The 15621-nt window shown below is 45.7% G+C and overlaps 1 protein-coding gene across 2 annotated transcripts in view; it reads left to right on the top strand.

The window, feature by feature from the left end:
- The first annotated feature begins 2727 nt into the window (after positions 1–2727).
- acvr2ba (activin A receptor type 2Ba) overlaps positions 2728–15621 on the top strand; it is a 184531-nt gene continuing 171637 nt past the window's right edge. Inside the window, exon 1 of one of the 2 annotated variants that reach the window (XM_038798486.1) lies at positions 2728–3504. In XM_038798486.1, coding sequence (XP_038654414.1) covers positions 3456–3504 — 49 coding nt within the window. In that variant the 5' untranslated portion in view covers positions 2728–3455. Of the gene's footprint in view, positions 3505–5081; positions 5212–15621 lie in introns of those variants that run through there. The other variant, XM_038798487.1, reaches the window with a different exon arrangement.

Below are 15621 nucleotides of genomic sequence, written 5' to 3'. Positions count from 1 at the left end.
ACTGCAGGAGTTCCTCAAGGTAGTGTCCCAGGCCCAACCATCTTCAGCTGCTTCATCAATGACCTCCCTTCCATCATAAGGTCAGAAGTGGGGATGTTTGCAGGGGATTGCACAATGTTCAGCACCATTCGCGACCCCTCAGATAATGAAGCCGTCAGTGTCCAAATGCAGCAAGACCTGGGCAATATCCAAGCTTGGGCTGACAAGTGACAAGTTACATTCGCCCCATTTAAGTGCTAGGTAATGACCATCTCCTACAAGAGAGGATCTAACCATCATCCCATGAAATTCAATGGCAATACCATCGCTGAATCCCCCACACAGTCCACATCCTGGGGGTTACCATTGATCAGAAACTGAACTGGACTAGCCACATTGATACTGTGGCTACCAGAGCAGGTCAAAGGCTAGGAATCCTATGGCAAATAACTCACCTCCTGATCCCCCAAAGCATGTCCAAGGCACAAGTCAGGAGTGTGATGGAATACTTTCCACTTGCCTGGATGAGTGCAGCTCCAACAACACTCAAAAAGCTCAACACCATCCAGGACAAAGCAGCCCTGCTTGATTGTTCCCCCTTCTGCAAACATTAAAACCCTCCACCACCGACGAACAATGGCAGCCATGTGTACCATCTACAGGCTGCAGTGCAGTAACTCACCGAAGTTCTTGAGACAAACCGCCTCCCCCTCCCCTCCCCTCCCCCCTCGACTGCTCCCATCTAGAAAGACAAGAAGCAGATATCTGGGAACACCACCACCTGGAGGTTCCCCTCCCAGCCACTCACCACCCTGACTTGGCAATATATCGCCGTTCCTTCACTGTCACTGGTGCAAAATCCTGGAACTCCCTCCCTAACAACACTGTGGCTGTACCTACATCTCAGGGACTGCAGCGGTTTAAGGCAGCTCACCGCCACCTTCTGAAGGGCAACTAGAGATGGGTAATAAATGCTTGCCTAATCATTGATGCCCACATCCCATAAATGAATTTTAAAAACACCATTCACACTCTCGCATTCACTCACTCTTGCAAACATTGACTCACTCACTCTCACATACATTCACTCACTCACTCTCGCACACACATTCACTCATTCACTCTCGTACACACATTCACTCACTCACTCTCGCACACTCATTCACTCACTCACTCTCACACAGACATTCACACTCTCGCACACGTTCAGTCACTCACACACACATTCACTCACACACTTTAGTACACACATTCACTCACACATTTTAGCACACACATTCACTCACTCGCTCTCTCAAACACACACTGACTGAAACACACTCACATTAACTCACTCACCCTCAAACATACTTTCAAACACCCTCAAACATACTTTCACATTCATTCACTCACTCACACATTCACACTCTCGCACACATTCAGTCACTCGCACACACATTCACTCACTCACACACACATTCACTCACTCACACACTTTAGCACACACATTCACTCACTCACTCTCTCACACACCGACTGAAACACTCACCCTCAAACATACTCTCACATTCATTCACTCACACACATTCACACTCTCGCACACATTCAGTCACTCGCACACACATTAGCACACACATTCACTCACTCGCTCTCTCAAACACACACCGACTGAAACACACTCACCCTCAAACATACTCACATTCATACACACATTCACACTCTCGCACACATTCAGTCACTCGTACACACATTCACTCACTCGCTCTCTCAAACACTGACTGAAACACACTCACATTAACTCACTCACCCTCAAACATACTCATTCATTCACTCACTCACTCTCACACACACATTCCCACTCGCACACATTCACTCACTCACACACTTTAACACACACATTCACTCACTCGCTCTCAAACACACACCGACTGAAACACACTCACCCTCAAACATACTCTCACAATCATTCACTCACTCACTCAAACACACACATTCACACTCTCGCACACATTCAGTCACTCACGCACACATTCAGTCACTCACACACACATTCACTCACTCACTCACACACATTCACTCACACGCTCTCTCAAACACACACCGACTGAAACACACTCACCCTCAAACATACTCTCACAATCATTCACTCACTCGCTCTCAAACACACACATTCGCTCTCTCCTTCAGTCACTAACATTCACTCTCTCACAAACACACAGCCATTAAAAGTGCAGCGGCCGCTTTAAGGAGAGCGAGAGAGCCGGCACGTCCGCAGAGAATGGGCTGAGAGCTAAACCCACTGGACGAACAAACGGAAAAATGCTGGAATGCAAATTTCAAAGAGACCCCCCCAACACGGGTGTGCAAAGCATTTGGAAGAGTTTAGAAAAATTATAACGTTTGAATAAAAAAAAGAGGGGGGGGGGGGGGTTTAAAGGAAGGCATAAAAAGGGGGTCAGATATTAAACTCTGAAGAGAATTGTAATGTCTCCCCTCTCTCTAGTGTTTAACACTGAAGGATTCCTCCCTGTGTGTGTGTGAGTTGTATGGAGCTGACACATGCCTACATTATTCCCCACCCCTCACTTTCTCCAGTACATTTATTTTTAAAAAACACATACATTTCTAGCAAGATTTCCCCCAGTGTGTGTGTCACTTGAAGCCAATGGGTTGCCACATGGTGCTGCTATTAATCTGAATCCCCCCCCCTCCCGGTTTGTGTGTGTGTGTGAAGCAAACATCCGGGTTTCCCTGCTCACTGCTGGACAAGCTTTTTTTTTAAGAAGCCATTTTGGACTGGGTTCAGCTTTTTTTTTCCCCCTCCGCCGCGGATCCACCTCCACCGCCCCGGCCATTCAAAAATTATGCCCCATCTTCGGCGAGGGTTGAATCGTTGCCAAGCTCTGCCGCTCCAGCAGATCCAGTCCAGCCCCACGGTTACCGCTGCTGCTGTGGTGATGCACCGGACTTAACTGAGCAAGAACAACAACATAACCACACTAGAGCAAGACAGAACTTTTTTTTTTGTTGTGTGTGTGTGGGGAAAAAAAAGAAACAAGGGAGAAAAAAAATCCTGGCGGCTGCATTTGTCACCGTGCAGAAATAATTCCATCTCCTGGTTATTTTTGGAGGCGAAGGAGAAGAAAAACACCTCACGCGCGAGCGTCAAAGGAGGAGCAGGAGAGGAGGAGGAGGAGGAGGAGGTGGTGGTGGTTCCACCAACAACAAAAATAAGCGCTTGCTCTGCTTTCTGTGTTTTGTTTGTGGTCTGAGAGTGTTGGGACTTACTGAGCGTGGACACCGACGGGCCCTGGGTCGCTGTCATTTTAACCAGCACTGCTCTTTATTTTTATTATTTTTTGGGGGGGAAAAAACTGAGGGAGGATTTTTTATTTTTTTTTTAAAAAGAAAGAGGGAGAGAAAAAATGTTTTAAATGTTGTGGAGGTGAACGGATGCCCCACCGCAGGAAATTAATCCAACGTCGGTGCGTTCAAATATGATTATTTGCTGCTTGACTTTTATACTCCTAGCAACTTTTTCGACAGGTAAGGATTGGTGGCTGTGAGACCCCCCTCCCTCTTTTTTTTGTGTATGTGTGTGTCTCTTTCTTGTCCTCAATATGGCATTTACCTCCAGACTTTGTGAAGATGAGAGAGAGGGCTGGGAGATTCAGATTCTGCATTCTTGTGTGTTGCTTTGATTTGGGATTTTTTTTTTAAATTTTGCCTTTCTTAAATGATTGCAGATGTTTGTGGTTTGTTTTGCGGGAGGCGACTGGGATTTTGTGTGCGAGTGCAGTTGTAGTTTTGCATTGTACAATATTGTGGAGTAATTTGTGGTTTTCCTATTTGTGTGTGTGTGTTTTAAAAAAAAACCTAAATGATTCATATGGCCTGATTTGCAAAGTGGGGGGATTTGGTGTGCAAGTTTTGTTTTGTTTTATTTTTGAAAGGGGGGGGGGGGGGGGGTGGTGAATCAGCACAGCAGGTATTTTGTGCGTGTGTGTGGGTGGGGGGGGGGGTTATTTTTTTTTGTAAAGTTTTTGCCCCATTGGAAAAATATTGGAGAGAAAATGTGAGTTTCTATTTTTTTAAAAAACTATATAATGTGCATTTTATTGACACATTTAGATAATATCCCTTTTATTTAGTAATGGGGAAAGTTGAGTCAGCTATTTGGGGCGGTGGAGTTGTAAAATGATGTACCAAATATTCCTGAACATTTTAACTTCATTGTAGACACAAACGAGTGGGGGGTTGGGGGGTTCGCAATCCAATACACAAAATATGAACACAGACCTCATTTACAATGATTCACGTGGTGAAAACAGATAGGCTTGGCTTGCCCTCACTCTGGCTTCTGGTGTGATCCGCTCCCCCATTGATTACGAGAGACATTAATTTGAAACCCCTCTCTTTTTTTTGTTAAATTCAAAATGCCCAACTTTTCGCAGCAAAAACAGACATTGGGGCACGTTTTCCTTTTCGCTGTTGCTGGTCCCGCGTGTAATTTTGTAACCCAAAAAGGTGAAACATTGTGAAATCCCCTCTTTTAACGAGTGTGTGGCGGGGGGGGAACGCTGAGATCCCAAACACGTTTGAGCTGCTGGTGGTGGGGTGAGCGCTACCAACAGAAAGTGTCGTGCTATACTGGAAACAAAGAAGTCGATACGTCCATGTGAAACATTTCTATTTTGCAATATAGTGTCGGAGATGAGTGTTAATTTGCAAACACACACACACACGACAGCCAACTCTCTCTAGGAAATTGCACACAGTTTTATTTAGACTGGATTATTAAATATGCACCCAAGTCTCTCTCCCCCCCCCCCCCCCCCCCCCCCCCCCAATTATTTATGGTAAACGTGTATTTTCTCCTCCACTCCCCCTTTTTTCTTGGCTCCAAATCCCAATTTTATTTAAAAATGTAAAATCCCCCACTCCCGTCCACTTTTAAGTTAGCTTTGCCTTTTGTGTGTTGACGTTGTGGGTGTGTTGTGGGGTGGGTGGAATTATCACATGGTTGGCTGTGTGTCAACTATGAATCCGAAATGGGAGGAGGAAAAAAAAAGCCAAGTGGGGGAGGTGGAGAGCAGGGAAACATTGTGTTTTAAGGTTTAGACACGTGGTGGAGCAGAGTTGTAACAGTGAAAAAATCTGATTCATTCTTTGACTGCGGAAGCTTGTGGTCAACTGGTGCACTTCTTCAGTTTCTCGCTTAGGGTTTGTAGCGAAACACTGTGGCCATCATGGGTGAGGCACTGCTAATTTAAAAGCGGGCTGTTTCGCGTGTTTTTGGAAACTTAATTCTTTTTTAAAACAAAAATACAGTTCACCGATCAGTGTAACATTTTATTTGAGGGACCGAATCCTCTGGCTGAGTAACGGGAATGAGCTGAAATGCACTGGTCTACAGTGTGTGTGTGTGCATGGGGTACTTGTGTTGTCCTGGTCTCTCTTTGTATTGTAATGGTTCGATTTGTATTTGCTAATTTACTTGTACATACTTTCCTAAACACCCCCCCCCCCCGCTTCTTGCAGGATTGCTCGTGAGATGTGATAACGTTCAAATATTTAAAAAAAACATTATTTAGTTCCTGAGCCAGCAGTATGAAAAAAAAAGATAAAGGTTGGGAAGTAGTGAAGAATGCAACGGCATGATCCCTTGTTAATCTTGGAGAGGGGGTTGAGAGTCACTTTACAGAATGGGGCTGGAGACGTCCAAAGAGGATAGACTGATTAGGGGAAACACACCAGTGAACTAGCTAGAGAAACACACCAGTGAACTAGGCAGGGTTTTACAATCAACCACAGCTTCTGAGGTTTATCTTTTTCAACTGGTGTCAGCCCATTGATAAATCTGCTCACTTTGTGGTCTTTATGGTGGTTGAAAGCAATTTATGTTACAATTCTGACTCCACTTTGCGTCCAAGTGGCTTGTTGATTATTTAATTAAAAATAAAAAAACTTAATATTGGTGGTGGTGCTGGTGGGGGGTGGGGGGGGGGGGGGGGATGATTTATTGCCCACTGTGTGGAAAATCTTCCAGAGTGATGCAATTTTGTTTAATAAATTTAGAGTACCCAATATTTTTTTCCAATTAAGGGGCAATTTAGCGTGGCCAATTCACCTACCCTGCACATCTTTGGGTTGTGGGGTTGAAATCCACGCAGGCACGTGGAGAACGTGCAAACTCCACACGGACGGTGACCCAGGGCCGGGATTAGAGCCTGGGTCCTCAGTGCCGTGAGGCAGCAGTGCTAAGCACTGTGCCACTATGCTATCCTCAGAGTGATGCATTTTTTAATGAACAGATAGGAGTTTATCCACTCCAGTTTTGCAGCTTATTTAAAGGGGGAGAAGCCCCCCCCCCCCCCATTGCGGCATTGAGGGATGGGAGGGAGTGTAAACCCCTGTTGGGCCGAATGGTTTGATTCTTTGCTTGCACATTCAACGTGCTTCCAGGAATGTAATGCTTTGTAAGGCAAAGCTATTCAGGCAGGTTAAAATGAAATGCTGCTGGCTAAAATTACCACACACCTAATATGTAATGAATTTTCATTTCTTTTTGTTTCAGTGATTTCTTCTTGACCCCCAAGTTTATTTTTCTTTGATCGAGAAAAATTCCCAAGTTTTTATTGCAAGGTGCATGGCATATGTGTATTGGAGACTGGGGAAACTGTCAGAATGAGATCATTTCTCTGCTTGACTTTGCATGAGATAATCTCTTGTACACTCACTTGTCGGACGATCTCCTAATGATGCTTTTATTTTCAACTGTGTTCAGCAGCCAGCCACATGGGCGCAATTAGAAACAACCCGTGATGGCATTTTATTTAAAATAAACTTCTGTTTGATTTTGGAATGATAAATATTTGAAATGTGTCCCCCCCCCCCCCCCCCCCCCCCCCCCTCTGCCCTATGCCCCAGCACCGATACTACAAATGCTTTCTCTTTTTAAAAAAAAACACCCTTAGTCCCAACTGTGTAACATCGAATGATGTTTTCTTCGATGCATGGGGCATGTTTCTTTTACTGCCAATCCCTCTTTCAAATTGTCCTACTGGACCATTTCTGTCGCTGAAGTGAATCAAAACGTGTGGTGTCAACTGGAGGGATGCAATATCTGAAATGCAGAGTCTATAAACGAGCTGCCCGTCACATTTTCAGGCTCCTACTTCTTTCACAAGATGTAATCAAAAAGCGCGAGGCGCCTGCTGTTGGGCGAGCTTTTGTTTTGAAACCCAGAGTTCTTGGCCTTTGAATATCTTAAAACAAGGGTCAGCATTTCTGAAGTGGGAGTTTTGCAGGGGGAAGTGGGCCGTCATTGTCAGTCCTCTGTTCCAGCAGCGTGGCACCAATATGGTGATATATCAAAATTGCCCCTAACTCTCAGTGGAGGTAAAAGGCTTGCTGCATCTGAGAGCTTTGCTGTGTTGTCACTATGATTTGACTAATGTGTAATGGTAACTGGATGGGTGTCGGTCCTTCCAAACATGGCTGGTGTTTGGCAATGCAAGTGCATATTGAACCATATAACATTCTGATGGTTATGGATGTGTCAAGGGGAAGCTGTTCAAGTTTCACTGAAGTAACTTGTTCAAAATGGAAGCGTGTTGACCTGAGTCTATTCATTTTAATCTGTCATATGATAAATAAGCTGCACAAACGGTTTCGGTTTAGACCAGATCATTCTGAATGGAGTAATTTACAGCTTAATCTTTATTCTGTTATACTGCTTTTACCTTTTTCTCCTCTGTGTTTAGTGGTTCCTTTTGGGTATTTTTGCATTAAGTGCCCAACCGACCCATATTGCACCTATCAAAGAATATTGTAACAATACACTAATATTCCGCATTCTGTTTACTACAGAAAGCGGTCCATTATACTCTTGTCAATCAAGTAACTGTATTTCTTGACAGTAATGACACAAAATGAGCACTACACTTGTCTATCGTTAACAGAACCAAACTCAACGACTGACGAACATGCAAAGCTGTCAAAGAAACCCCATTCTTTATTTCACAGAGCGGTGACAATGCCGAGACCCTGTGATAGAAAAGTCGTCTTGAGCACAAACAAATATTTCTAAAGCGTGAGGAGAATTGAGGGTTTTGAATAGATCTCGGATCTGCTGACATTCCTTAGTCAGCTGAGCTTTTTTGCAGATGCATACTATGACACTATCAACCCATCTGTTAAATTTTAAATCTTTTGTCCCTTCCTGTACCATTCATTTTGCTCCTGAAGCAAGGGACTGATTTAGGAGTTCTTAGTTGCTGGAGTCACGTTGAAGTGATTGGTTTGCCTGTTTTCGATGGTAACTGGAGTGATTCGTTTGGTAGCTACCGGAGTTCTGAAGTGCATATAGTGTTTGCATCCATTTGCAAAGTTCTGAAATGCTTCAAGCTAATGGTTTTCTGCCTTGCTTGCTCTATTCGCCTCTTTCTCTAACCCCCCCCCCCCAGTATTTCTCCAAAAGGTTGTCTGTTCCATGACATAATAATAATCATCTCTGATTTAAGTGACTGTCTAGATTACAAATTTCAACCAGCTTTCTTACCATCCGGTTGGGAACCACAGCTTGCAAATGGACTCTGGGTTGTCAATAGGCCTTAAAAAAAAAACCCAGGGCTGTTATTGAGCTCATCCAGAAATCTTGCTGCCCACGTCTATACTGCGTGGCCTGGATTGAGTGGACGTGGAGAGGATGTTTCCACTCGTAGGAAAAACTAGAAGCAGAGGACACAATCTCAGACTAAAGGGATGATCCTTTAAAACAGAGATGAGGAGGAATTCCTTCAGCCAAAGGGTGGTGAATCTGTGGAACTCTTTGCTGCAGAAACTGTGGAGGCCAATTGCCTGAGTGTCCTTAAGATGGAGATGGATAGGTTTTTGATCAATAAGGGTATCAGGGGCTCTTGGGCGAAGGCAGGAGAATGAGGATGAGAAAAGTATCAGCCATGATTGAATGGCGGAGCAGACTTGATGGGCCAAGTGGCCTAATTCTGCTCCTATGTCTTATGGACTCCCATCAAGCCCCATTTGCCTATCAACCAATTCGTGGTCAAACATCACGTGAGTTTAAAAATCCTCACCCTTCTCTTCCAATCCCTCCATGGCTCCAGCATTCTACCTCCATAATCTATTTAAAAAAATCGTGATGGGATGTGGGCGTCGCTGGTTAGGCCATCATTTATTGCCCATCCCGAGTTGCCCTTTGATGGAACCATCAATTCACCAGACACGTGTTTCCGATGTGAATCTAGGCTTTAATCGACTTACTTCAGAGCCAACCTGTTACCTGTCTGTAATGAACTCCAATTGGCTTTATTGGTTGGGCAATTGGAGTATGAGCTCCCTCAATGATAGCTCATTGAGGGGGCCCATATAATCACCTGTGTAGGCTTTGTGAGCAGTCTTAAGTTGACTGGACTGCTAGCAGCACTGTTTGTAGCTGCTCCTGTAATATCGTTATTGTAAATAAATATTGGTGTGGTGACGGAACTCCTGCCTCCTGTGGATTACTACACTGTCGATGAACTCGTAGTGAACTTAGGCTGACTCTGGACAAGGGTATTTATACAGCTGCACTAGGGGGAGGAGTCATGGGCAGAACCAAGGGTGGAGCCCAGTACAAGTTCCTGGGTGCTCCCAGCGCTACTCCCCCTAGTGGTAGGATAGCGCTACTGCGCTTACAAAGACAGCGTGAATTAACATATAGACATCTATATTACATTCACCACACCCTTCAGCCCACAACCTTGAGATTTCTGTACTTTGCTAACTCTTAATTGCTCCACCATTGGTGGCCGACCTTCAGTTGCTGAGGCCTCAAGCTCTGGAATCCACACCCCTCCTCAACCTCGCTACTCCTTTTAAGGCACTCTTTCCAAACTTGTCTCCCAAACTAAGCGCAGGTCATCTGCCCAAATGTCACCTTAATGGCTCGGCATCTAATTTTGTCTTCCAGCTCTCCTGCATTGGGATGTTTTATTATGTTCAAATGTGCTATATAAATTCAAGTTGTGGTCATTCTTGCCAGTTGAGTCCCTGATTCAGTTTGGTTGTTTGAATCTCAGACCTTCCCAGTGTTTGTGACAAGGTTCCACACTTGGATTTAAAATGTACTGAATGAGCTATTATGAGAAGCAGTGATGTGAAATGAGTTGCTTTGAGATTTCTGAGGTGGCCAGATTCTCCTTATGGATATTGTAGCTGTTTGATAGGCCAGCTTTTCTGGTGATTTTGAATTGTAATGATGGAGCTAATGCAGATAAATGAAGTTAACTACAGATAGGGCGGCATGGTGCCACAGTGGTTAGCACTGCTGCCTCACAGCACCAGGAACCCAGGTTTGATTCCCGGCTTGGGTCACTGTCTGTGTGGAGTCTGTACGTCCTCCCAGTGTGTGCGTGGGTTTCCTCTGGGTGCTCCAGTTTCCTCCCACAAGTCCAAAGATGTGCAGGTTAGGTGGGGTTATGGGGAGTGGGCCTCTTTCACTCAGCAGGTTGGTGCCGACTCGATGGGCCGAATGGCCTCCTTCTGCACTGTAGAGATTCTATTCTATGTTTCTATGATTCTGTCAACCTTGATCAAAGTGGATGGTAGAGCAGGCGGAGTGACTGAATAGCCTCATGTTTCTGGAAAGGAAGAACATTCAGGGTATGGACAGAAGGTGGGAGAATGGCAGAGTGTGAAAGGCTCGTTTGGAGAGTTGATGCAGATGCGTGGCTGCCTCCTGTGTTGTAATAATTCTATGATGTGAAAACAATGGCAAAAATTCTGTTCTTCAATTTCCATGCGTTGGTCTGGCGTGACACTTCTGTTGCTGTTCCGGTGGCTGTGAGAACCCCCCCTCCCTCGAACTGTTGTCTGTTTTATTAAAGTGAAATCGCGATGGGTCGAAGACTGATGATGCAAAATTCCAGTTAAAAATAATCTTTATTAGTGTCACAAGTAGGCTTACACTAACACTGCAATGAAGTTACTGTGAAAATCCCCTAGTCGCCACATTCCGGCACCTGTTCGGGTACACGGTGGGAGAATTCAGAATGTCCAAATTGCCCAACGTGTTCAAGTCGTCAACCATTCCCTCTGGCAGAATTGCTAATCCTGTAGAATGATGCCCTTGAGCTGAAATTCTACACTGGTAACTCTGGATGAGCCAAGCTCGTCACTGCTTGTTCTATAACCATTGTGCCAACTCTTAGAGTGGAGTGAGACCGTGGAAGAGTGTGGAATCAGGAGTGCTGGCCAAGCTGCCATTTGAGACAGAGATCTCCATGTGAACGGACGTGCGAGACCTGGGAGTACACTTAAACCCGTGAGGAAGTTAAAAGTCTTGTCGATTGGCGAGGAAGTGGAAGTTGATACAAGTGGAATAGTGTCGCAAAGTGTAAAGTGGACCTTGAAGGAGGTTCCACTACAGGTATTGAGTTTATACACAAGGCATCTTGGAACAGTTCAACAAGCAAGTGCTCGCTCCAGCAAGGCAAAAGGTGCGAAGAACAAAAGCAAAATACTGCAGATGCTGGAAATCCGAAACTAGGGAACTGGGAAATGTTGGATAAATGCACTCCACAGGTCTGGCAGCGTTTGTGGAGAGCGACAGAGTTAACGTTTCGAGTCCAAATGACCCTTCTCCGGATGGTGAGGACCGCTGCCCCTCTTAACGCCGAAGAAGCTCAGCTAATGTGATTCAAAGCAGCCCGAGCAGACCAATATTCCCGTCTCTGTTCCAATCCTGCTGGAAAGGGCAGCCACCCTGTCAAAGAAATGGGAGCCGTGGCGTCTGCCCACGTTGATGGGTGGCAAGGCCATTCAAGACCAAGCACATGGCACGGTCTTCCACATGGTTAAGCCGTGAGGGTTATGGCAACGATGACAAATGATTGGCTCCAAAATGATCTCACCCACGTCTTGATCGGGTATGCACCATGAGACATTTTTGAAGCCGATGAAACCAGGCTGTAAAGTCTTTTGCCAGCCCACCCACGCTTTGATGTTTAAAAGGTGAACCATGTAACGATGGAAAGCGGAGAAGGGACGTGTCACTACTCAAGTTTGTGCCAACATGGATGACACTGGGGAAAAAAAAGAGGCGGGGTGGGGGTGAATTTCAAGAATGCCTCACGAATGTCAAGACTCTGTCCACGCTGTACGAGGATAACAAAACCACCTGGATGACCTCCAGCAGTTTGTGAGGTCTGGATCAAGAAAGTGAACAAATTGACACACAGCTACTGCTTCACTGTTTTTCATTTGGCATATGAATCTGCTTTTGATACGTGTTTGCAGGCATATTGGGTTACAGAGGGATGCATTCATGTGGGAATGGGGACTCCTGGGAAATGGCCAACATCCGCTGAACGTGAGATTGTGGGCGGATCAATTGGGATTGTACTTTTACTGTATTATCGTTATTATTGTCACAAGTAGGCTTACATTAATACTGCAATGAAGTAACTGTGAAATGCCCCTAGTCGCCACATTCCGGCACTTGTTCGGGTACACAGGGTGAATTCAGATTGTCCAATTCACCTAACAGCATGTCTTTGGGACTTGAAATGAAAATCGCTTATTGTCGCAAGTAGGCTTCAAATGAAGTTACTGTGAAAAGCCCCTAGTCACCACATTCCGGCGCCTGTTCGGGGAGGCTAGTACGGGAATAGAACCGTGCTCCAGGCCTGCCTTGGTCTGCTTTCAAAGCCTGCGATTTAGCCCAGTGTGCTAAACCAGCCCCATAACTTGTGGGATTCAATTAATAAATCTGGAACATAAAAGCTAATCTCAGTCACGGTGACCATGGGACTATCATGGATTGTTCTGAAGACCCATCTGGTTCACTAATGTCCTTTTAGGGAAGGAAATCTGCCGTGCTTACCCGGTCTGGCCTACATGTGACTCCAGACCCACAGCCAATGTGGTTTACTCTAACTGGGCTCTGAAATGGCCGAGCAAACCATTCAGTTCAAGAGCAATTAGGGGTGGGCAATAAATGCTGGCCTTGAGTGACACCCACCATCTCATGAAAGACGAAAGAAAAGAAAGTCGTGTCAGGATTGAGCTAATCGATGTGAGGTGAATATTTCCACCTCCGTTAAATTTCTTGCCGACATTAATTGGATAAACACCTGAAGAGGAATTAAAATGCAGGGCAGTGGGTGTAGGGTGGTATCACTCACTGAGCTCCTCTTGGAGAGCACCAGCACAGACCTGATGGGCCAAATGGCAGCCTTCTGTGCTGTAATCATCCCCTGATTTGTAAATGCGATGGGAGAAAAGAAACTTAGAAAAACGAGTGGTTTGCATCTGGAATACACGGTCTGGACATGTGGTGATGGCAGCTTCAATCGAGGCACTCGAGGGCATTAGATGCATAGGATGGCTGCTGTGCAGACGGTGTACATTCAGCCCATCGAGTCTGCACTGACCCTCTTAAAGAGCGCTCTACCTAAGCGCATGGCCCCACCCTATCCCTGTAACTCCACCTAATAATTTTGCCCATCATTTTGGACACTAAGGGGTAATTAAGCATGGCCAATCCACATCTTTGGAGTGTGGAAAGGAAACCAGAGCACCCGGAGGTAACCCACGTAGACACTGAGAACGTGCAAGCTCCACACAGACAGTTGTTTAAGGCCGAATTGAACCCGCGTCCCTGGCATTGAGAGTTGTGTGCAGGGGCATGGGGGGAAAAGGCACGGGAAAGGCACTAGGCCAGGATGCTCATGTGGCGAGCCGGTGCAGACACGATGGGCCGAGTGGCCTCCTTCTGCACCGTAACAATTCTGTGATGATTCCCATGATCACTTGTGGGCGAATCCAAAACTAAGGCTCAGAAACTCTAGATTGACGTTAATAAGGAAATTAGGGAAAATGCCCTGACCCAGGACATGTTTGGAACCAGGGACCTGTTGCCATGGGAGAGAAGTTATGTTGGTGCTTACCGAAGGAAACTGGGTGATGACATGAGAGAAAAGTGACTGGAAAGATGGGCAGAAAGAATGGAAGGTGATCCATGTGGGATAGCATATACAAAGAATAGTTGGGCCGAATGGCCTGCTGCTGTGCTGTCTATTCGATTTAAATATTGTAATTTTGACCGGTCCACCTGTAACGCTTGGAAGGGAATAAGCTGGGAGGGGGCAACAGTGGGAGCTTCTCCTGAAAGCTGTACGGAAGCTGCCTGTCATGGGATTCACTTCACAGCGGCAGTCTGAATTGGGTTCACTGACGTGCAAAATCATGAGAATATTTTAACACCTGCGGAATTTTCAGCCAATTGTATTTTTCTTTGCTCTTTGGCCTCAACTTTGAAATGGCCAATTTATAAACTTTCATTTTCTTTGTGCAGCTCCTTGGCTGAAAGTGGGGGGTGGAAATTGAGAGTTGAGTGTCGCAGCTGTGCTCCAGACACACACACACAACCAGCCTCTTATGAAAGGATGAGGTGGAGCATTTGAATTAATCACACGCCTGGGGTCACATCAGTTATAAAAGGAGTCCTTTCCTTGTGGAGAACAGAACTGTACTTCCTTCACTTACACTACGGCTTGGAGCTCGCACAACGTTATCATTAATGCTGCATATTACACAGCCGGAACGTTATCCGACTCTGTGCTGTGTCCAAACTCGGGCTGCAGCATCTAATGCTGACCCCTTCACCGAGACGAAACAGACTCCTCTCGAATCTTCAAGTGTGAAGAGTGACCGACTGGAGGATGGCGTGAACTGGAAGCTTTTTCTAGGGCTCGAGGGCCATTGTTCCTGGAGTACTTTAAGACTTTTGGGCATATCGTTCTTTTCATTGTGTTGTTGGGGATTTCTGGTTCGGACTGTGGGTTGATCGGTGTACAAAATAACAATTTTGGGACAGTGCAAATTCCCAGATCCCTAATTCCTTTTGTAAAACAAAAGACCAGCATTTTATACAGCTCTTTTCACAACTGCCAGATATCTCTGTTGCGTTGCAGCTCACAAAGTACTTTCTGAATTGTATTCACGACTGCAATGTAGGAAACATGGCGGCCACGAGGAGCTTGGCAAATCCCCATACTAGCACACGAACAGCAATGTGGTAATGTCCGGTGTTCTGTTTTTGTGGCGGTGTTTGGAGGCCACTGGACATCGCTCTTCTTTGATAAGTGCAACGGGATCTTTCTGACTAAGCAGGTGGACGGAGCCTAGGTTGAATGTCTCATCCGAAAGACCTTCACCTCCCAACAGTGCAGCACTGCAGTGAGTGCTCAAGCCCTGGAGTGGGACTTAAACCCCGAATCCTGTAATTCAGAGGAGAGTGTGCCACCAACTGAGCCATAACTGACACACGCGTGTACAATTGGCATGTTAGCGAGAGAGAGTAGTGTCTTAAAAGCTGTTTGAAAGAGAGGGTGGATAATTGATCGTTGCCCAGTTGTCTTACCATAGAATCCCTACAGTGCAGAAGGGGGCCATTCGGCCCATTGATCCTGCACCGACCCTTCGAAAGAGCACCCTACTTCGGCCCAATCCCCCACCCTATTCTTGTAACCCCGTCCAACCATTGGATACTTGGTGGCAATGTAACGTGGCTAATTCACCTAATCGCACATTTTTTGACTGTAGGAGGAAACTCGAGCAGACACATTGAGAATTCCACACAGTCATCTGGCGCCAGGA

This window comes from Scyliorhinus canicula, chromosome 5 (assembly GCF_902713615.1).
Source record: "Scyliorhinus canicula chromosome 5, sScyCan1.1, whole genome shotgun sequence".
Classification (NCBI taxonomy): Eukaryota; Metazoa; Chordata; class Chondrichthyes; order Carcharhiniformes; family Scyliorhinidae; genus Scyliorhinus; species Scyliorhinus canicula.
This window is presented reverse-complemented; position numbering and strand designations above follow the sequence as displayed.